Source organism: Pomacea canaliculata, linkage group LG7 (genome assembly GCF_003073045.1).
Source record: "Pomacea canaliculata isolate SZHN2017 linkage group LG7, ASM307304v1, whole genome shotgun sequence".
In the NCBI taxonomy this organism is placed as follows: domain Eukaryota; kingdom Metazoa; phylum Mollusca; class Gastropoda; order Architaenioglossa; family Ampullariidae; genus Pomacea; species Pomacea canaliculata.
In genome coordinates, this window is record NC_037596.1 from 10,718,548 (window position 1) to 10,740,998 (window position 22,451).

Below are 22,451 nucleotides of genomic sequence, written 5' to 3' on the forward strand. Positions count from 1 at the left end.
GATCATGGATATTATCATATAATGAGTACTTAATGGCGTTCAGACCGAATTTATTGTGTAAAGTGATGTTTGAATTCGCTCACAACAAAACTTTAAAACCAGCCTTTCCTTCTTTCCTTTGAAGACAGTCCCCCCTTCCCCTTGCTTTCTAACTACTCCATCAGACATGTCAGCCGCGTTATTTGTTATCTTTATCTTTGTATTTTGTGTTAGAATGTTACGGGCTACTGATTTCTAATGCTGCTGTACTTGATAAATTAAATTTCAGTCAAATCAACCGAGACTAAATATTAAAAAAAAGGAAAACAAATACACTTCACATTATGGCAGACGGGTCGTTCCGAAGATGTCCACGGGCCTTAGTTTACCAAACCATGGTCTAGACCAGACCTGGACAAAGGCCGGCCCTCGGCCCGCCCGCTGGCCCGCCCGCTGGCCCGCCCGCCAGTATATATACTATATATACCCTTATTGGGTAAAACTGACTTAACTATATTAGTCCGGCCCTCTAAAACCATCCCAATTTGTCATGCGGCCCCTTGGGAAAATTAATTGCCCACCCCTGGTCTAGACACTACAGTAAACAATAAAGCGCTACACTAATCTTCCTGTATCGACGATATTGATAGTAGTGACGTTCATTGTATTTCCCTAGTCACTGTCTCCTTGCTTTCCATTCTAGACATAAAACCTTTTTTTTTTCGAAAATACCTACAGTGATCGGTGTACCCTGACTTCCTCTCCCCTTACTGCTGTCTCTGTGTACCTTCGTGTTCCTGGTATTGTTTGACGTGTATGTGTGCACATGTGTGTTTGCCTGACTATTATGCCCGTCCCACTCATACATCATTGCCTATTGTCCCATGTCTCTTGCAGTGCATAAATGCTATCATTATTATTAAATAAGATGGGCTTTGTTTTTGTATGACTGATTCTCAAATATGCACGCGCCCTCACCGTACAAACTGTTGCCAATGAAGTTGATGTTTGCTGCTATCTGTTCCAGCTGTAGTATTATTGTCAACGCTCAATATGTCGCGTTATTTGAGTCAAGTTTATTCAGTCTGAGTGTCAGTTCAGAGAAATGGTAATATTGTACTGTTCGTGTCCTGTCCGAGGCTGCAATCGCCCTCCAACCCCCTCCAACATATACATATCACTGCAATCTGTTTTTTATTTATAGGACACCGACTTAAAGCCAGATGAAAAACGTAGTTGTTTTCCGCGTAAACAGCAATCGGAAACTAAAAACTGTGCGACATATTACGATATGACAACGGTCCTGTTACTCGCAGTTCCGTATGATCTGTTACTGACAGCCAAACACTTTATTGAACAATAGATCCACGATGACAACAGCTCGGAGAAATATTGACCCATCTCTGCTGGGCACGCTCTTATTTGACCACATCTTGCGCCAAGCTTTGTCTCAAAAACATTTGGGAAAATAGTGAAAAATCTGGTTGAAAAGACCTAAAATGTCAGATACAAGAAATAAGCAAATAAATAATAGCTGGCCATATTGTTTTGTCGAGGAACGCGTTCACACGAAAAGTGTAGGTGGGCGTTGTATGCTGTCTTCCCCGCCCCCTCCCTTTCCCTTGTCCAGACATTAGAAATTAGGAAGTATTTTAAAATTCGTGACTTTCTGTGTGTCAAGTTTCACCACCGCCATCACATAGACGTTCATGGCTCTGTCTCTCTCACCCCCCACTCCCACCCAACTCGTTCGATCATGTCTCATATAATCGTGGATGTGTTTGCGCGCGCGCACGCGTTGAGTTTGCAGGTGTGTACTGGCGTCTGTTTTGGAGATTATTTTACAAACACGGTTATCGTACGCATTAAATCAGGTGTTGACAATGGTACCATGGCCCTATTCATTCAAAAGGTTTGTTGTTCCCTATTGTCTCCAAAGCAGTGCAGATCCTAGGTCTATTTTTGTCACGTTGCACCACTTAGTCCAACCTGTTGTGTTGTTGCCATTACCTCGAGTACCAGCTGGTGAGGAGAAAGATCCCCACCCTGTCGCCTCTATCTGTCAGTGTGAGCTATGTTGTGAGTGAGAAAGAGCATTGGGTCTCCCTGTTTAAAAAGTGTTGATGATGTATGAACCAAGACATGTACTTGACCCAAACATTGTCATCTCTCTATCTTCTCATCTCATCCTGTTTATGGCTTAGCAGTCAAGTACTTGTCATCAAGACTGTAAGCTAGGATCATAGCAACGTGGACTCGGATCTCATTTCTGCCTCGTGTACTTTCGGGAGCTTAATGTAGTACCTGTTGACAGAGGTGGCCACTTTGACCTGCTGATTGAAACAAAAACTTTCGTACTTCATTCCTTTCTTCTGTAAGATTTTCATTCTTTAAACTCTCTCACTCACACACACACAAATTCAAACACGTTTACAGATTTACTTGCATCCAATCCGGTTTAAAAAACAAAAAACAAAAACGCCGATAGCGAGTATGAAATTACTGTTATCGGCAAAATTTTGACGTGACTATCGATCAGCCATCAGCAACAGCTGTTGAAAAGATACATTGCAGAGGACGAATATTTCCTTATCGGAAAACCGAGTGTAGTCTGTCTTATGTCAGCAACTAGCTGATCATGTGCGAATGAGCTGTCATCGTCATCACATACTACTACAACTGCCAGAGTGCCTAACAGGGTCTGTCAGAATTCCATCGTGTCCCTGGTTTACTGATGTTGGTCATAACTTTGCAGTAACACTACCCTGCAGTTATGGTCGCGACCAGAGAACATAGCTAATATTTCTATACTCTGTGGTCACAACCCTGCCACATCCTATGGTTCCTGGTCGCTGCTTGAAAATATTCTAAGATTCTCTTGTCACAGCTTCCTTATCAACTGATAACATCTCACTATACTTTTTTTTTTACCTTGGTTACAGTATTCGTTTTTGAGGACGGCTGTGACATATGTTGTCATAAATTGAAACTCTTTGTAAACTCTCAGATATTCCTCATGTTCTGGTAATCAAACTGAGGCTTAAAATTTTACGTTCTTTGCTTTTAGTTTTGTAAAGAGTGTTATTTTTCCGATCTAGTGGAGCTACCAAGTCATTTTCAATGGATAATAATAAACTTAATTTGTACATCATCAAGGGTTAGCTCAAAGTGCTTAAAAATATAAACACAGATAATAATAATAACAACACATACACGGACGCACGCAACAGAGTCATATAGGATGATGAACGAAATGAAGCAAGCAGTTGTTTCCAGCTTGGTCAGTCCACGGACGTGTATAGGTGGATTGCTGTCCGCCAAGACCAACACTTAGCCTCTTGCAAAAGTTCTCCGCTGTTAGTCTCGGCGAGCCATACCAATGAATGTGACTAAACCGGAAGCTTTGTACAAACCTGCCTCGTTTTTAGTAGTTAACTGGAAAAAAAATCGTCTGCCAGCAGTCCAGTAATACAAGTTCGTGGACAGTCCCACTGAAGAACTGCAAACGATTGGCCAGCCCAATTAGTCTTTCTTGCAGCATTGTTGACCTCAGATAATTTTTAATTACTGTCCATTGTGAGGAACATTTTCATCACTAGCTGTAGAAACTGACACGGTCAGTGCAATTCTGCAAATGTAGTACATTGAAAGTTACTTTTGAGATAAGTTTAGGGAAGCCTTTCATGACTGCATGTGCTTGCAAATAAAACGGTGACAACTCTTAAGAGAAGAGTTCTTATCTTTATTGGCACCTGTGTTGTCTTCATAGCAGTGGTTCAAAGCGAGAGAGAAGAAGACTAGACTAGTCTTGGTGGTATCAGCTATCTTTATGGCGGCCGTTTAAAGTATGGCTTTCACGTCTGTCTCCATCACAGCTGTCGATCTTATTATTCACGCTGTCTAGCTATTTCTAGATGGTATCTCATGGCTTGTACAGCAATATACTTTTTTGTAGTTGAAGAAATGATTTTTTTATTGTTTTATTTTAACGCAGAATTGGGAAGTGTGTCTGAACATAATGTATTTTTGACTGAACGGCGAAGAAAAACCCCGGCGGCCAGCAAAAAATATTTTTGCCGCAATTAATGGACCTTACAAAAGGAACGAACTTCGGGTCCGTCCGATACTTTCCTATGGATTGCGTGTGCAGTAGTCGTCCCCACTTGTTTTCCCCGGATATTCTGTTTTCCTTTCCTGCCCCCTCATAGTGTAAAATCATCCCTAGGTGTAAGTACTTTCCAGCCAAGCAAACCACTTAACTGTAAGTTAACTAAGCTGTTTTATTAGCTGTAACCACTGAGTGTTTCTGTCACGTACTATATTTTTGTATGACTGATTAACAGCGCGCGCGCGCACACACACATATATCATTTTATTGCCATTTTTCTTTCTTTTAATAATATGCTTATGTTAGAAATAATTTTATCAGCCTAGATTCTTCTCTTTAAAAAATGTGTAAAGCTGATAGAAATTAGGATGACTGCCCAGATACTAAACAGCTTTGTTATGATTACTCCATAAAGATTTGTGTAATAATACCTAATGCGTCTCGTTTTCATTTCCGTTCTTCTATTTCATCACCTTGATTGCATAAACGTTTTTCGTTTGCAAGGGCACGATGTTTGGAGAGAGAGATGAAGATCGTCCGACTTAATTAAAAAACTGCTTGCGATAACACCTGAAAGATGCCTGCATGCAGAGTCGTGTGCCGTGAATTACGCAAGACGTTACGCCTTAACAGCTACAGCAGGTCAAGGTCGGCAAACATGTAGAACTGACAATTAACCTTCACACTGATAGGTGACATCACACTGTCCTAACTGAGGAACTTTCTACTAGTTTTGTTAATCATATTGGGTAATAGTGAATAAGAACTAACTTGTCTCTTCTCTAAGCTCTTTTGTGTAAACTGTGTGTCGTTTGGATAGAGAATCGTCTTTATCGCTTGACAGTAGAGATCAGCTTGTATTAAACAGAATAACGTTGTATTCACGGGTGACGGGAATTTAACAGAGACTAACATTTTTGTACCGTATGCCAGTACTTTACTCAGCGGGTAAGTGACACAAGAGTGGAGGACAGAGGCTTACGTCAGCTGAAAGTCACACTTTTATCAAAATCCTGGTCAGGCATGTCCCCTCCCCCTCCGTGGCCGAAGGCCTTCTTCCATAACGCTGACCAAATCCCGCCCACCTCCCTAGGTGCTCCTACCATGGCAACGGAAGTCCCTCTTCATGCGCGTGCCTCTGGACGCATGACCACGTGAGCCAAGCATATTTACTATCAGTCACACAACAAACTGGGGTTAGTGCGAGAACCGTGCGTCCGGGCGTGCTCCTCTCCAGTTTTTATAAGCTGTCTTCCTCCTTTATTAGCATGTACAGGGCTTGACACTCATGTGTAAAAGCGGACTGCCCTCAACCAGTTTCCCTTCGCTGGACCGTGGCCATCAGTGTAGTCAGCAGAGCACACGTGATCGAGCAGCACCCCCTTTTGTACGGAGGGTCGCAAGGTTGACTACTGTTGTGTGTCGTTGCCGAGGATATACATTCAGGGCTTTTTATTTATGTAGAGTGCTTTAATTGTTTGAGGTACATACGCTAAGTTTCCACTAAAGCGAACGCTCGGCAGGCTCGTTTGAGCGGTGCGACGTCCACTCCAGCACTTGTAGTCGGTGGTCAGCTACACGTTTCACGGTCAGAGATGGCTAGTTACCACGCTATTAGGAGAGCTCGGTGAGAACGTTTTTCCTTTTTTTTTCAGAACAGTCCCTCCACATTATATCCTGTGCAACATTAATGACTGGTACATTGTATAATACAATGATGTGACAGATATGCCAGTTCACTGACCGCTCCACGCTCATTTGATAAAAGCCAAACTTCAGCTTATGGCGGAAAAGAACGATTCGACCTGAGGGAGGGTGAGAGGTTCACGCGGTGCCGGCAACCCAGGTGCTCATTCTTCGCTAATCGTGTCCATATTATCCGACTGATTTGGCTGCTATAGCACAATGGTAAAGGAACGGTTATGAATGCAAAGGTCGTAGGTTCGAAATCAAACAACCGACCTCTCACCGCCCTCCGCCGAATCTTTCCATCTTTTATTTAATCTCTGCGCAATCTGTTGAGACTTTTTTACTGTTTACAAAAATTTGAGTGTTACCTTTTTGCTAACAAAAGTTTCCTATTTTCAGCAGGTTTATTTCATGCTTTTCTAAAATGTAATGCAGTGTGCGAGTTTGTGTGTATGGGGTGACAACATGCTTGCTGCTATTGCAATATTCTTGTAAGCGCGCCTGATTCACTTTTAGGCTGGAGATGTCTTGTAGAGGTACCTTGTACCAGCATTTAGCGCGTCATAAAAAAATTGTTAAAGGGCAAGCTTGTGTCAGCATTTCAGTTTGTGTTGCCTTTTTTAATTCTAAACCTATTTTTCACCTTTGAAACATATTATCTCAGTTATTTTTAAAATGTTGTCCTTAGAGGTAAGATTCTCAATATGCTTTGAAATGTACCAGTGTAGGACAAAAATAAGTATCTTCTACTAGGTAAAAATATTTATTACATCTCTTGTGACTTGAATTCTGAAAGCAAGATTTAAAAGATGGAATGAATTTTAGTCAGTCTAGACTTAACAGCGCATATTGCTTTTGTTACCTGCTAATCAGAGTATGAATTGAAAGTAAGAATAACATTTGCTTTTATCAGCACCAGAATATGGTTGACGCTACTCTACCATATTGGTATTGCAACAATAGTTCTGATGGCCCCTAAAGTAACAACAGCAATAGTTGTGAAAAAAAAATTTAAATAAATTGCTATTGAGCCCTTACTAAATGCTTGCTTCTTGTACACCAGCTTTGTGTATGTGTGTATATATATGTGTGGTTTTTGTTGTTTCTCTACATCGTATTTGTGAAAGAAGAGAGCGTGTATATGTGCTTATTTAAAAATATTCCATGTAGGGACATGCAGAAAAACTGCAGCTGTTGCAAGGGAATGTTGCAAGGGAATCAGTGAGAAAAGTCATATGTCATTTTTCATGCATTTTTTGGTTGCGTTTCATGCCCCTTTCCCATTTATATAAATCATTGGTATCTAGAGACATTTGAACATTTTATGTATATATCAGGGGGTCTTTTTGTTTGTTTGTTTTTTTTCAATCAGTGAACATAACTAATCATCATATGCTTGGAAATGTTTATTTTAACTTCTCATAAAGTTGTCGCTCATGTAGGGCAAAGGAAAAGAGAGGGTTGTGCAGAAATTACACTTCTTCTCAAATTTAGTATTGCATTTGAAATGGTGCAAAGCAAATAACCAGGCTTGTGTTAGAATTATTTTTCACTGCATGCATCAAATAAATATGAAATATAATGCAATAAAATGATATAATTAGATGGGTTGTTTTTTTGTTTTTTTTTAACCTCATTGCCATCTTTCCATTGATGTGTAAAGGTGGACTGCTGTCTGTCTGCCAAGACCAACTTAGCCTCTTGTAAAGTTCTCTGCTGTTAGTTTCGGCGAGCCTAAACAAAGAATGTTAACTAAACTGGAAGCTTTGTACAAACATGCCTCGTTTTAGAAGTTAATCTGATATATGAATAAAGTGAAAGCTTTATACACAGCTGCCTAATTTTAATTGAAGAAAAGTCGTCTGCCAGCAATCCAGTAATACAAGTTTGTGATTTTTCTGTATAGCTGTTCTATAGCTTATGCCAGTCAGTAATTCTCAGACACTACACTAACTGAATATGTTGTTAAAGATGACTTATTTGTGAATGACTGCTTTATGCTGAAGGTGTGCTTTTGACAGTTTTCATGTTTGTGTACAATTGTGATATTGTTTGTCCGATAATTATTTCACTTCAATGTTTTAGGTAAAGCTTTGGTACTCATGTGTTTGTTGGTTTGGGGTTTTTTGTTTTTTTTGTTTCTTGTCACCATTACCTATGCTTGCTTTCAGGAGTTGAAAAAGTGAAAATATTGTTTTGGTTATTCATTTAATTCTTTGTAGGATTTTAGTAAGTTTCAGTATCATAAATGATAATCTTTGTGTAGTTTGTTGCCAGTCTTCTATCTGCCTTTTTCTGTCTGTGCAGATACCGTGTCTTCATCCTGATACTGACGTTTTTATGTTACGCCAGCTACCATCTGTCACGCAAGCCCATTAGTGTTGTAAAAGTAAGTAGACATGCTGTGTGGTATAGTGTGTGTGCAATATGTGGAGTTACAATAATGTCTGTGTGGACACAGGGATGAAGAGACAGGTGGTTTTTTACCCACTGTATTCTGTAGTCATTACAGTGACATCAAAAAGCTTCATGTTAAGATTTTGCATAATGTTAGTAGTGAAACAATTGTACAATAGATATGAACTCTTGACTTTGAGTTGTGAATATCAGGATGGCTTTTTTTATGATTTTGCTGAATTTTTTTTAAAATTTTATATTTCTTGTTAATTACAATAAGACCAAAGCGTCGTCAGGACTCAGAAGCAGACTTAAAAGATACAAAAATCATCCTGTTTGATTGTTTTGATTCTTGTACAGAATAGTTTGCACAAAAACTGCAGTAATGTTTTGCCACCTCCAGAGGTCACAAATGACAGCTCTTGGTGTAGCTGGGCACCATTTGGTAAGTCACAATTTTTATATTTAGTGTTTTAATCTGCTTGTTTGTTTTTTTAATGTATGTACTTGTTTTTGGAAAGACATAACTTTAGTTTATTAGGTGATCTCAGATTCTGTCAGCATGCCTATCATCCTTTGTCTCCAAATGTCAGTATGCATGTCCCCATTCAGTCCTCCTTTACATGCAGCTACCATGTAATCTGACTACCATACATTTATTTTTCAGACAAAAGCAACTATGAAGAGCTGTTTGGAGTACTGGATGTTGCTTATCTTTCAGCATATGCTGTTGGGATGTTCTGCAGGTATTGCTGAATGTAATCAGTTTTTAGATTTGTGTTAATCACATGGGTCATTAGTGTATGGCTCTAACATTAGCAGTTTAAAATGTGTGGAATGTTTTGTACTAAATGACAATAGTTGTTTTCAAAGTAAATATTTAATCTGTTTCAGTTTGTTGATTTTGTCATAAAATGTACATCTTTCTGCTTTTCGCAGTTGTTAATTTTTTTTTTTAAAGACCCTCCTAATTAGGAAAGTAAATTTTCATGCTATGCTATCTATGCAGGCAGTCATCGGGTTACGTCAGCCCTGAGTTACGATGTTTCATGGTTACGGCTCATCTCCCAGTTACTGTATAAAGCGTTGTTTTGACTTTAGTGGTTTTGCATCGTAAAAGTCGTAACCTGAACTTCGTGTTTCATTTCATTATTAAACATATTTATATATGTTTTTATGTTTTTTGGTAATTACTGTGTAAGGATAGGAGAAAGGCTTACAATATGTTAATTACGTACAGTATGTACATATGTTCCGACTTACAGTGAAATTTGGTTTACAACGCGATGTAGGAACTGAACAATGTCGTAAGTCGAGGACTGCCTGTATATAAATCTGTCATTTGTAAACAGTATTGTCTTCAGTATGATGCATTATAGCAGCAAAATACTGTTTGCTATTCCGGTGTAAAATTGTGTGTGTGTTTGAATACTTTTGAACAGTGGTTACATAGCAGAACGGATGAACCTGCGTTACTTTATGACCATTGGCATGCTGGCATCAGGCTTTTTCACAGCTGCTTTTGGGTTTGGCTACTTCTTCAATATCCATAGTTTTGTCTACTATGTCATTGTTCAGGTGAGTCTTAACTATAATGTTTACTTTCTTAATAATAGCTTGTTTAGGCAGTTTATTTTTGTGGATGAAAGAAAAACTAAAGTTGAACCTTGATAAGACAAGCTTTGCTTAAGGCAATAGATAGTGCTGTTCTGCCATCTTTTCCACCAATTTCCAACTGGAGCCACAGTCCACTTCTTGTCTCGTGTCAAGAGTCTTGGTATCATGGTGGACTCCACTCTCTCCATGTATCTATGTATTATTATCCAATGTTTTCAGTATTTGTCATAGATTAGTCCTCCTTTTACCCCTGTGGGACCCCGGGGTATGCTTGCCTAGCAAGCATTGTAAGAATAGGGTCCCTGCCATCCAGCCAGGCATGTCGTAAGAGGCGACTAAGGTGGACACCTCACCTAGAGGTAAAATAGGTTGTGGTAGGGCTAACAACCCCACCATGTAAAAAAAATCATGTTACAGAAACTAAAACCAGAGAACTCGTCACAGATGGCGAAGGTAATGAAGCACACCAGGAGACTGGACTAATGACGGACGACAGCCAACCCGAAAGGGAGCTGGCGCCCCGACAGTGGATTTACTGAAGCCGAGGCAAAAGTTTGAGGGTGGGGTGCTGGAACGTCCAGACCTTGTACCAGACTGGCAGGATGCTCCAATTAGTCAAGGAGTTTGACAACTACAACTTGGACATCCTGGAGTCAGTGAGGTCAGATGGACCGGCACGGGAAAGAGGAGACTAGCGTCAGGACATACCATCTTGTTCTCAGGAAGATCAGACGCTCAGCACTCTGAAGAGTAGCTCTACTCCTCAACAAGAAAACGGAAAAGGCACTGCTGGAATGGAAGCCTTATGGACCCAGGCTTTTGAGAGCAAGATTCCATTCAAAGTACACCAAGCTGACAGTGCTAGCTTGCTATGCACCAACAAATGACTCTGAGGCAGAAGACAAGGATGCTTTTTACGATCAGCTCCAGGCAGCCTCAGAAAGCGTTCCAACCCACGACATGTTGCTCATCATCGGTGATCTTAATGCCAAGGTGGGAAGTGACAACACCTGCAGGGAGCATGTCATGGGCAAACATGGAATCGGAACCATCAATGACAACGGAGAGAGACTGGCAGACTTTTGTGAAGAAAACAACCTACTGATTGGAGGCACACTCTTCCCACACAAAGACATCCACAAGGCAACATGGACATCACCAGATGGGATCACAAAGAACCAGATAGACCATGTCATCATCAACCGAAAATGGAGGAGCTCACTTCAAGATGTTAGAGCCTTCAGAGGAGCAGACATTGCCAGTGACCACACTCTTGTGATAGCCACAGTTTCTCTGAAGCTGCGTCGATCACGAGGAAAACAGGCACGTCAGCAGAGAGTGGACTCCGGCAAACTAAAAAATCCAGCCACCGAAAGGGCCTTTGCTATGGAAGTAAAGAACAGGTTCCAGGCACTAGGAGACCAACAAGAGATGACCTTAGACTACTTCAATCGAGTCTTACAGGAATCAGGAGAGAAAATACTGGGCTTCCAACGGAAAAAGAAAGAACAGTGGATCAGAGAAGAGACATGGAAGAAGATAGAAGAGAGAAGTCAGTCAAACAAAGAATCAACAGCACAAGATCTGAAACGCCTGAAGGAACAACTCAGACAAAGATATACAAAACTAAACAAAGAGGTAAAGAGGATGGCAAGAACCGACAAAAGAGACCATATAGAGAAACTGGCAGATGAAGCAGAAAATGCAGCAAGTAAAAAATGACCTGAAGACACTGTACAAGATAAACAAACAGCTAAAACAACGGGTTTAAGAACAGTGATGTGCCAGTGAAAACGTGAACGGTAATGTCATCGAGGGAGAGGCAGGAAACTACAGCGCTGGAGGGAACATTTTGAGTCGGTTCTGAACAGACCAGATCCCCCTCAGCTTGCAGACATCCAGCCAGCAGCTATAGACCTTGACATCTGCACAGACCCACCAAGCCTGGAAGAAGTGACAGCAGCAGTCAAGACAATGAAGAGCGGCAAAGAACCAGGGGCAGATGGAATAACAGCAGAGATGTTGAAAGCAGATATAAATGTGACAGCTCCCAAGCTGACTGAAATCTTCAGGCAAGTTTGGGAATCAGGGCAGGTCCCTGTTGCGTGGAAGACAGGGCTCATCTTCAAGTTACCCAAGAAAGGAGATCTTGGAGACTGCAATAATTGGAGGGGCATAACACTTCTTTCCTCACCAGCAAGGTCTTCAGCAAGATGTTTTGTCAAGACTGACGGCAACTCTTGAGAAAGACTCCGATCACAGCAAGCAGGATTTCGCCCTGGGCGATCCTGCTCTGAACACTCTTCATTCTGCGACAGATTCTGGAGCAGAGCAACGAATGGAACACACCGCTGTACATCAATTTCATCGACCTGGAGAAGGCTTTTGACAGCATCCACCGCGAATCCTTATGGAAGATCCTGAGGCATTATGGGTCCCTGCAAAACTTGTTCAGGTCATTGCAATGCTGTACAGCGATTTCAAATCCAGGTTGTCTGTGACACGGAGCTCACAGACCCCTTCAACGTCAGTACGGGGTGAAACGGGCTGCATTCTGTCGCCGTTCCTCTTCATCCTGGCCATGGACTGGATCATGAAGACTCACCGACAGTGAGAGGAGAGGGATCAGATGGACCATGACTATGACAGCAACAACAGCGCTGGAAGACTTAGACTTTGCTGATGACATTGCCCTGCTGTCACATCGCCACCAAGACATGCAGGAAAAAACAAAGGCCTTCTCAGAAACAGCTGGAAACCTTGGCTTGAAGGTCAGCACAAAGAAAACGAAAAGTATGAGAGTGAACGCAGAGTCCAAGACAGCATCAAACTAAATGGAGAAGAGATTGAGGAAGTTGACAGTTTCACCTATCTTGGGTCCAAAATGTCAAACACCGGGATGCGGAGGTGGAGATTCGAGCCGACTGGCGAAAGCCAGCCAGGCCTTCGCCTCACTCAGGAGCACATGAAGGCAAAAAACATCAGCCAGAAGATCAAACTGAGAATCTTCAAGTCAAATGTGATCAGCACCCTCCTTTACGATCAGAATCTTGGAAGATGACCAAAACCATCAGTAACAATTGACGTCTTCCAAAACAGATGCTCAGGCGCATACTTAAACATCTTTGGCCAAACACCATCACCAACGAAGAACTCCACGAAGAACTGAACCGAGTCCATACACACGCAGGTTCAACGAAGGCGTTGGCGATGGATTGGACATGTGCTCCGCAGCAGACACAGCAGACCTTTTCCAGAGTCTCCCTACGATGGACTCCAGACGGCCGAAGAAAACGAGGCCGCCCAAAGAAACTTGGAGAAGAACAGTGGAAGGGAGATGAAGGGAAAGGATGGACATGGGGTCACCTAGAGCGGGTTTTTAGCCGATCGACATCGGTGCGGACTCTGGTTGAGGCCTTATGTGCAACCTGATGCACGAAGAGGAATAGATAGATAGATAGTCCTCCTTTTATCAGTCATCTGCACTATTGTTTCTCGTTATTATTATTATTATTGCTATATTGTCATTTCCACTATCCAACCCTACCTGACATATGAGGCACTTGTCAAGCCGACCATTTCCCTCATACTGTCATGTCTAGACTATTGCAACACCTTATTTGCTGGTTTTCTATTTTGACCTTTCTATAACTTTCATTGTGCCCAGAATGCTGCCACCTGCCTGATGATCCAGAAAAATAAGTCATATTCACCTCTTTAGTTGGCTGCCAACCACCAGCTGTATTACTTATGAACTGTCTATACTGCCTTAGCTACAAATGTTTCAATTGCTGTGCTTCTGATTATCTTTTCTCTTGCCTCACCTTCCAGACTTTATTCCAGCTACTTCAGTCAGCATCTTATACTGTTTGGATATGTATCCCCTGCACCATACACTTTCTTCTAACCAGCACACCTTCAATTAAGCTAGTCCATGTGCTCGAGATACTTTTCCCCTTGCTACCTTTTTCGAGGAAATCAAGAAGCCACTTAAATCTCTTTAAAAGACTTGAGTACTTGCAAGCAACTCACCTCAACAGAGCCTTGAGCTGTTTAATGGGATCACTTACAGTACAAGTCTCCTTTAATTATTACTCACTTTGAAAAGATTACTAGCATGGTGTTGTAGCCGCTATAAAACGCTTTTCCTTTCTTTTGATGAGGACTTCACAGCTGGGATGACTGTAACAGTCTGAGTTTTTAGTGTGTGGTATTTACTTATATCTTTGTGTGCAGGTAATTGGTGGATTATTTCAGTCAACTGGCTGGCCAAGTGTGGTTACCTGCATGGGTAACTGGTATGGCAAGGGAAAGTAAGCTTATACTTTTGTCAGACCTGGTCAATATTTTAACCGCATTTCTTTATTGGAATATGGTGTCTTTTATAGGAATAAAGATAGTGTTTCAGCTATTAAGGGAAGATGCAGCTAAAAAAATTGAAAATCAAAGATTGACATGATTTCTCTGCCATTTTAATATCATTTGTTTTCCCTTGATTGAAAGTTCAAAAAATGTTTTTGCATGTTGTGCAATCAGTTACCATAGAAGTAATACAAGATAGTCCCCAACTAACCATTTTAAAACCTTGTAACTTCTTTCTTGTTGTGAGTAAATTCAAGATGTATCTTGAAATTGTTAAATTGTTAAATAAAAGAAATATCTACATTTTTATGTCTGGTAATAAGTAGAAACAATTTATTTTTTTGTTAAATATTTTGGTGTAAAATAGCATTAAAAAAACAAAGGATTTAAAACATTGCAACTGGTAAACTACTGTGCTCTGTCCCAAACATTCTCTATTTTTGAGAATTCTGAGCATGATATAAAATTAATGAAAATCAGCTTCACAGCAAAAGAACCTGTCTTGAATGAACACAGCAAGAACAAATATGACATTAGTCACTATCTTAAGTGACAATACATTTATTTATATAAAAATTAACTTGGACACATTAAACATTCATAATATGCCATAATGTCAAAATGGCAAAGAGTTAAGATTGAATTTAAGGGCTGTGTCTTGAGACCAACGAAAAACAGTCTATATTTATATATAATAGAGACATCATGCACATCCCATTTTTAGATGCTGATTTAGGGCTAAAACTCAATGCTATGTGTATATGAATGGTATTTTATACATGCTTATACAGACGAGGTCTCATCATGGGTATCTGGAACTCACACACCTCTGTTGGCAACATCCTTGGTGCAATCATTCCAGGATTTTTTGCTGAACATGAGTGGGGTTGGTCTTTTGTTGTTCCTGGCATCATTATAGCAGTGTTGGGCCTCATTGTCTTCATGTTTCTAGTCCCAAGTAAGTGTTTTGCTCTATCAGTTGAGTATTTGCCTCTTGTTCCTGAAAGGTTCTATATGCTTGTGTGTTAGGGATTTATTCATGCAAGAGGTTGTCTGTAATCTTAAAAACTACTCCTTGCCATAACTAAATCAGTAATTATAGATTTGTGATGAATAGTAAATTTTGTTAGAGGAAGTTTTACTTTATGTTCTACTCTTGTACTTCATTTTTATGCTGTTCATTGTCCCTATACGTACATCACTGTCCACTGTCTATTATCTTTCATTTATCATGACCTGTCTGCACAGAGAGTGTGATCTATCTTGGTCATGATGTTGTGTATTATAAGTACCCATTATTATTATTAAATAAGATTATTTACTAAATTATATGTTGAGTATACATTTTATAAAACTGCACAGAATATGAGTGTTAAATGTTCCTGAACTGGGAATGTGGGTAATGGTGATGATGTAACTCTTACCACCAAAGCTAACATAACCTTGCTGGTGAATGTTACAGTCGGTAATCATGTCAGTCACTTAAAATTTCATTACATGGCTCATGAGCCCCAACCCTCTTCCTGACAATATAACTAATCAGAAATCATTCTCGAACAAAATAAGGTCTTTATAAAGGGACGAAATTGACTTAAATAATATTTCTAAGGAGAAATGGCACAAGGATTTTTCAAATGTCTTCAGCTTAGCAAGTGCAGATTCCACACAGGAACAGGATACAAGTGAACCTTTAGTGATGAGGAAAGTGACTACTTAAACAGTCCAATTACAGTAGAAGAGATTCATAGGGCAGTGAAATCATTAAAAGATGGTAAAGCACCTGGACCTGATACACTGATGGTGGAATTTTGTAAACACTGAGTACATAAAACTGCACCCATTTCCTATTTTGATTGTCTCCTTGATAGCGTTCAATTCCCAGATGGATGAACCGAGGCAGTGATTCAGCCATTACTTAAAAAAGAAGAGAGAAATAATCCTGATAATTTTAGAAGAGAATCCCTCTTAAACATATGTAGTAAGATTTATAGTTCTATATTAAAACAAAGGATTACTTGGTGGATTGAACATAATGATACTGTTGGTGGGGAGCAGGCTGGTTTTAGAAGAGATCATACCACACAGGGTTCGCAGGGTCCTTACCTCTCCCTTCTAGTCCTTACGTAGAGAATTTTTGCCGAAAGGCCTTATAAGTCCTTACATTTGCCATGCGGTCCTTACAATTCCTCACACACATCCTTACATTTTCTCTGTGACCCTTACAAGTCCTTATATCGATAAAATATTACCACAGATTTATTTTTCGTGCCTCTTATAAATCCACAAATTTATTTTTGGAGTCGACTTTGGCGCAAAATACAGATGATTCGTTGCCTCACCGCTATTTTAATCACACGACTGCCAAGTCCCGTTCGTGACCAGAACCTACGTTTCGCGAGATTTTAGTCTTGACAGATGACCACATTTCGTTAGGTCTACTTATCTGTACTACACTAGCTGCCCCTCCGTATTCGCAAAAAACACACTCTTCTTTCCAAAGGTCTTTAGAAACTTATCTCTTTCTTGAACCAGAGTCTTGATCTTCTAGAACTGTGCATAGTTCTATTTCTCTCTCTCCCTTTTGAATGTATGTGAGAGAGAGAGAGACATGATCTGACTTTTGTATTATACCAAAGAATGGCTTTCAGGTCTTGCAGTTATTATTACTTAGATTTCTAGCAAACTTGGAACATTAACATTAACGGTGTATGTTATCTGCGTGCTAAAGAGACTTTTCAAGTTATCTAAATATGGCAGATAGCATCAAAATTAACTCTTTTATTATTTATTACTAGAATAGTGATACATGTATTTCAGAACATAGAGAAGACTAAAGATTTATAAATAATACTTCTTTTTCCGACCGTACTTGAGAAAAACTTAAGCATTGAAGACTGTCACTCAGGTCCTTACAAATGTATGAAAGGTCCTTACTTGGCACCATCCCTGATCCCTGGGAACCTTGAGCACAGTAGATCACATTTTTACATTATTGCTATTATACAAAAACAATGCAGCATCATAAAAAGTTATATGTAGTATTTATCGATTTTAATTAAGCATTTGATTCTGTTAAGAGGGATAAAATCTGGAATGTGATGCATAAAAATGATATTCCAGACAAGTTACTTTCAGTGATTAATTAAAGTCATGTATAATGTAGTAAAAGCTAGAATTCGTGCTGGGGCTAATCTGGTAACAACAGTCCCATGAAGAGACTGTCTTGCAACGAGCCCTCAGATATTTATTGTCTGTGCCCTTGCCAGGTGATGCTGTTGCCCTCGACCCTGACCTAATCAATGTTCACACCTGCACTGGCGCCAGCCCCCGCCACAGTCCGTTCTTGTCATTTTAGGGTATCTACCTCACATAATATTTCTCTAAAAGCACTACATAAAGCCCTTTTAATTACTTAATTTGTCTCTGGCCGAGGACACATGGTCCGTTTTAGTCTACACCTATGTGGGTGTTTACCGCGAAGGCATGATGAGGTATTAAAGTAACAGAAGAGTTTCGGCTTTCTTCAATACCCCCAAATAAAACTATATACCTTGTTATTTTCAGACCCAAAAGACGTTGGCTGTGAGCCCCCAGACCAGCATGGCAAGAAGGTGGTTTGATCATTAGGAATAGATTTTTGCAATATAATCATTCCAGGTATCTGTAGATTTACAGTTGATGTAGCGCAGTGTTTAGCACAGCAAAAAGATCATTTTGAATTGGACAATGGTTTCATGAGTTTTTCACATTTTAAGCAGGTTCTACAAGTTCAACAAGTGACTAACAAATATTTCAATCTATAATTTAAGATGCTGGTCGTAGATCATTATCTGCAAACATGAAAGACAGTGTCTGTCAGATACAATTTTGGCGATAATTGATAATTTGTAGTAAGGCCATTTCAGAGATTGCATTGCTATGAACAGTGAAATGAAAAGCAGCGTTTGAGTCTGTTGAGTGAATTAATCTGCATGAAGAAGTGCCTGCATGTTCATGCACATAAACACAATATATGTTTTTGCTGTGCAGACTTTTACATCCTCAGAAAGACAGCCATTCGAGGATAACACATATTCATCAGATTCTCTTTCAAACGGTGAATCTGGCATAGCCTCAACAGGGGAAGAAGGCACTGTGAGTTGGGTTTTTTTTTTTCCCCTTCTAAGCGATCAGCAAGCATAAAATAATTTATAAACAAATCCTCTGATTGTAGTATCAACACTTGACAAGAAAAACTTTGGCAGACACTAAATGGAAAGCAGGATCATTAGTTTAGTCCTTGTTACTCCTAGGGCCGCAAAGCAGGATCGTAAGCCTCATCATTTTCCTATGGTAGCATATGATACATTATTCTATAATTTGTTGGGAATAGATGCCAGGCTAATGCCTTTATTCTACAGACATTTCAGAACATAAAAGGTGTCATTTTTAATAGAAATTCTCAAAGAAATATTCTTTGATGGTGGCTGCAGAAGACAAAACAAGATTATAATGTTTCCATGTATTACATATACTGCCAAGGTTTTATATTTATTTTCTTTTAATTGTTAAGTTTATTTAGACACAGTTTAAAAGATCTTATTGTTGCAAAGTCGATGCATAGAAATTACAGTCATGCTATAAAAAAAGATCCCATTAAATATTCCGGGCTTAGAAATGAAGAGTAAGAACAAAAGAGTATTTCAGAATAAATATGGCTTAAAAATAACAAGAAATAACCAGAATAAGCAAAATAACTAATATTTTGCGAGGACTGAATGGGATCTACTTTATAGTTCTTAACATGAGAAGTAGGAATTAAAGTTCTCTAATCAGATGTGTTAATCGCTGTAACTTGTGAACGAACTGACAGTGATGATACAGCTTGTCTGAAGTTTTTTTTTTTAATTCCTGTTGATACTGCTGCATAAGCTGTCTGCAGGAAGAAAGGTAAATGTCATTGAAATAATGGTTGCTGAAAGCAAGTGCTGGATTGCATAACTTGTTGGGGGTGTGAATGGTCTGTATAATTGTAGATTGCAGTGGCAGAAAAGTGTCTGTCTTAATTTTGTGGTGGGATGGAATAAGTATCTCATGGCAAAGGAGTATTCTAGCATGGTGATTTCATTTATAAACTGCTAACAGCTTTTTACAAAGGGTGGAAAAGTGATTGGTATACATTTTACTGAATTGTTGGGTTAAGATTTCAGAAGCAAAATGAAAAGACAGGCAACAATGATTGAGGCATTCATTTTCTAGAAGATGTAAAAAGTAGTTATCAGATTTATAAGGTGCCTGTTCAGAAGGTACTAGGCACACTCATTCTGTCATGCATGCCATTTAGAAAAAGCAATACTCAGGCCATGTTCAGTCAAACTAGATGAGACCAAGTCAAGCCATATTAGAAGTGCATATTGTAGGAGCCTTTGAGGCAAAGTGGAATTTTCCCCATTAGAGAGCTATAGATGTTTCAGGTTTCCAAATGCCTTTGGTGCTCATTGGCGATGAGTTGTTTTTTTTTTTAAAATATATATAAAAGATTACCTTAAGAAGCCGAACTCAAATTTTCAATTATTACTTGAGAAGAGCACAACTTCTGTCGGAAAATGCCGATTAACCTGGTGTGATGTATTTCAGAAAATGAGCTGTTTCATAATCTTTCCAAAAACTGTTTGCTAGACACCCATGTGGCATCATCTTTAGGATTACCTTCTATACATGCTTTGTTTCAGGAGAGGTGGTTAATATTTTTGGTTTCAAAACTTTTTCCGTTTTCTGATTGCTCAAATGTTTTGTCTAGAAGCGGAATAAAATAGTTTTAAAAGTAAATGAAAGCACAATCTTAGAAGCTGAGATTTGAAGGGGTTTAAGACAGATGTGTAAGTCTTCATTCCATCATTAACATCAAGATTTGTGTACACAGCCTCTACTGAGCAGTTCTGGAGAAGAACAAGACAAGCCAATCTCAGTCTTCCAAGCTATCATGCTACCAGTAAGTGACAGTGTATTTCAGTTTTTTTCTTCTGAGCCTTTTGCTAATTAGAACATTTTATTGTCTGTCTAGCTGCAGCCTAGCGGTGGGATTATGGTGTAAGTAAGCAACTTTCTCTCACACACTCAACCAAATGCGAAATGAGAGCTGGGAAATGTACTATCCTATATTGAATGGGCTTGGACATATGCCATGTCCCCATCCATCTACAAGTTTTAATGTCATGTCAGTGGGGATAAAATGCTGCTTTTTCTTCTTTCTGTGTCACTGATTAGATCTCCAGCACATCTGTTATGTTGTCTCAGCTGTGCTCTCATATACCCCTCGAAGGGCTGCAAAACTTTTCGTGATTCTCATGTAGGCCTTCTACTAGTTGCACCAAGAGTCCTAACTCCTAACAAATCACTGCCAAGCACTTTTTTGCAATGCTCATGCAGGTCTATGCAGATGTGATCTAAATATAAATCACTGCTGGACAGTTGGCTATCACTCTACATAGCCATTAGCCCTTATTTTCATTTGGTTGCATGTAAACAAAATTGAAGGAGCTGTTAAACACATTCATATTAGGTTTGTGTACCTAATAATAAAAATTTGTCAATGGGTATTGAAAAGAGTAAATTGATATAAATTCACAGGAAAGATGAATCATTAATGTGCTAAACCCACCCCTACCTGCTGGCGTTCCAGTCTTTAAAACAAATTTCCTCTTCAAGGTGTGTGTGTGTGTACATGTACGCACACGTGTATATGTGTATGCATGGATCTTTGAATTTATTTGTGTATTTATATTGTTTATGATTTATATTCTTCTGCACGATGCATATCATGTAGCTTATTATGTAATGCCCATGCATGCTGAATGAATGTCTTTTTCTAAAACAGGGTGTTCTGGAGTTCTCCCTTTGCCTGTTCTTTGCCAAACTAGTGAGCTACACATTTCTGTTTTGGCTGCCAAAATACATTGGTTCTACAAGTGAGTCTAAGTCTTCTGCTAGCAAATAAATAACAATAAAAATTAACTTCATTCTTGTTAGTCGATAACAGTGATCAACATTTTTCAAGTTTTTGTCCTTATCACAAGGCAAAGAAAGATTTTAAATAGATAAAATAAATATCAGCTGGCTTCCTTTTGTGGGAGAAATTGTTTATGTAGGTTAATATAGGGGGCGCTACTCTGTGGCTTGACCCCGGCTCACAATCATTCTCTACGTTTTTTGACGTGTTTGAATTCTACGGGAATTTCGCTTACTCCAGCTTGTGCATGAATGGTTATAAGTGTTACTTCAATACGTCTGACTGTGAGGAGCACCGTATTGCTGCGTGTGAGTGTCCCTGTACGGGAGAAATTTCTTTTACCAATAACCGCGTCCATTTTGTGACCGTTGGTTAGATCTATAGATAGTCAGAAACGGACTGAAACGGACTACAGGTGCGGCCAATCGGGACTATCTGGCTGTTTACAACACTCCCTTCAGTGACTGAGTATCGTCCCTACCAAGCAGATCTATTACAATCCCAATACCTAGTTGAATCGGCGATAGATCTGCCATGATCGTGCTATGAGCAGTGTAGTGTAGTCTATGCGTGTGTGTGCCTGTACGGCAGACTTTCACACTTCGATGGGTTAGAGTGGCGACACAGTCATGCTGATCTACAGTCGGGACTTTCTGCTATCGCTGCGGCAGAAGGCCACACAGGCCCCTGTTGTGAATTTCAGTGACATTCCGACACAGGGCGGGCAAAGAAAAAAGAAACTGAGAGGATCTAGAGGAGGAGTCAGACACAGACTGAAGAGGAGAGGGTGCCGACATCCACTGCCAGCCATCACCCTGTCGAATGTGCGCTCTCTCCACAACAAACAGGATGAGCTCTCTGCGCTCATTAATTCGATGGAGACTACCGACGTTGTGACCTCTTCTGTTTCACTGAAACATGGCTAACAGAGGAGGAGACATTCGGACTTGAAGGATACACAACGATTCGATTTGACAGGAATGCACAAGCGACAAATAAGCATGTAGGGGGAGGCTTGTGTATGCTTAAAATGAGAAATGGGCCACACTACTATGAACTACACAGTACGAGAACAGACTAGTACCCCCCATTATGAGATACTGACAGTGTCCTTCAGGCCGCATTATTTACCTCGTGAATTCGGCCAAATCACTGTGGTCCTCGTCTATGTGCCCGGCCCAGACTTCAACCTTGCAGCTGAGCACATTGCAGACACATATAATCGAGCGACAACAAGATCAGTTGATCAGCCTGTGTTTTTGCTCGGTGACTTCAACCGCTGTGATGTCTGTAAGCTGCTCTCCTGTCTCC

General features: G+C 39.9%; 1 protein-coding gene across 4 annotated transcripts in view; it reads left to right on the forward strand.

Moving 5' to 3' along the window:
• The window catches only part of LOC112567756 (glucose-6-phosphate exchanger SLC37A2-like), a 49,675-nt gene that overhangs the window by 16,844 nt on the left and 10,380 nt on the right, over positions 1-22,451 (forward strand). For 2 of the 4 annotated variants that reach the window (XM_025244562.1, XM_025244563.1), the window contains 11 exons: positions 4,592-4,735; positions 8,084-8,165; positions 8,534-8,618; positions 8,841-8,919; positions 9,616-9,751; positions 14,027-14,103; positions 14,944-15,110; positions 17,717-17,763; positions 18,182-18,286; positions 20,055-20,123; positions 21,009-21,099. In XM_025244562.1, the coding sequence (XP_025100347.1) occupies positions 4,665-4,735; positions 8,084-8,165; positions 8,534-8,618; positions 8,841-8,919; positions 9,616-9,751; positions 14,027-14,103; positions 14,944-15,110; positions 17,717-17,763; positions 18,182-18,286; positions 20,055-20,123; positions 21,009-21,099 (1,009 nt within the window). In that variant the 5' untranslated portion in view covers positions 4,592-4,664. The other 2 variants (XM_025244564.1, XM_025244561.1) reach the window with 2 other exon arrangements.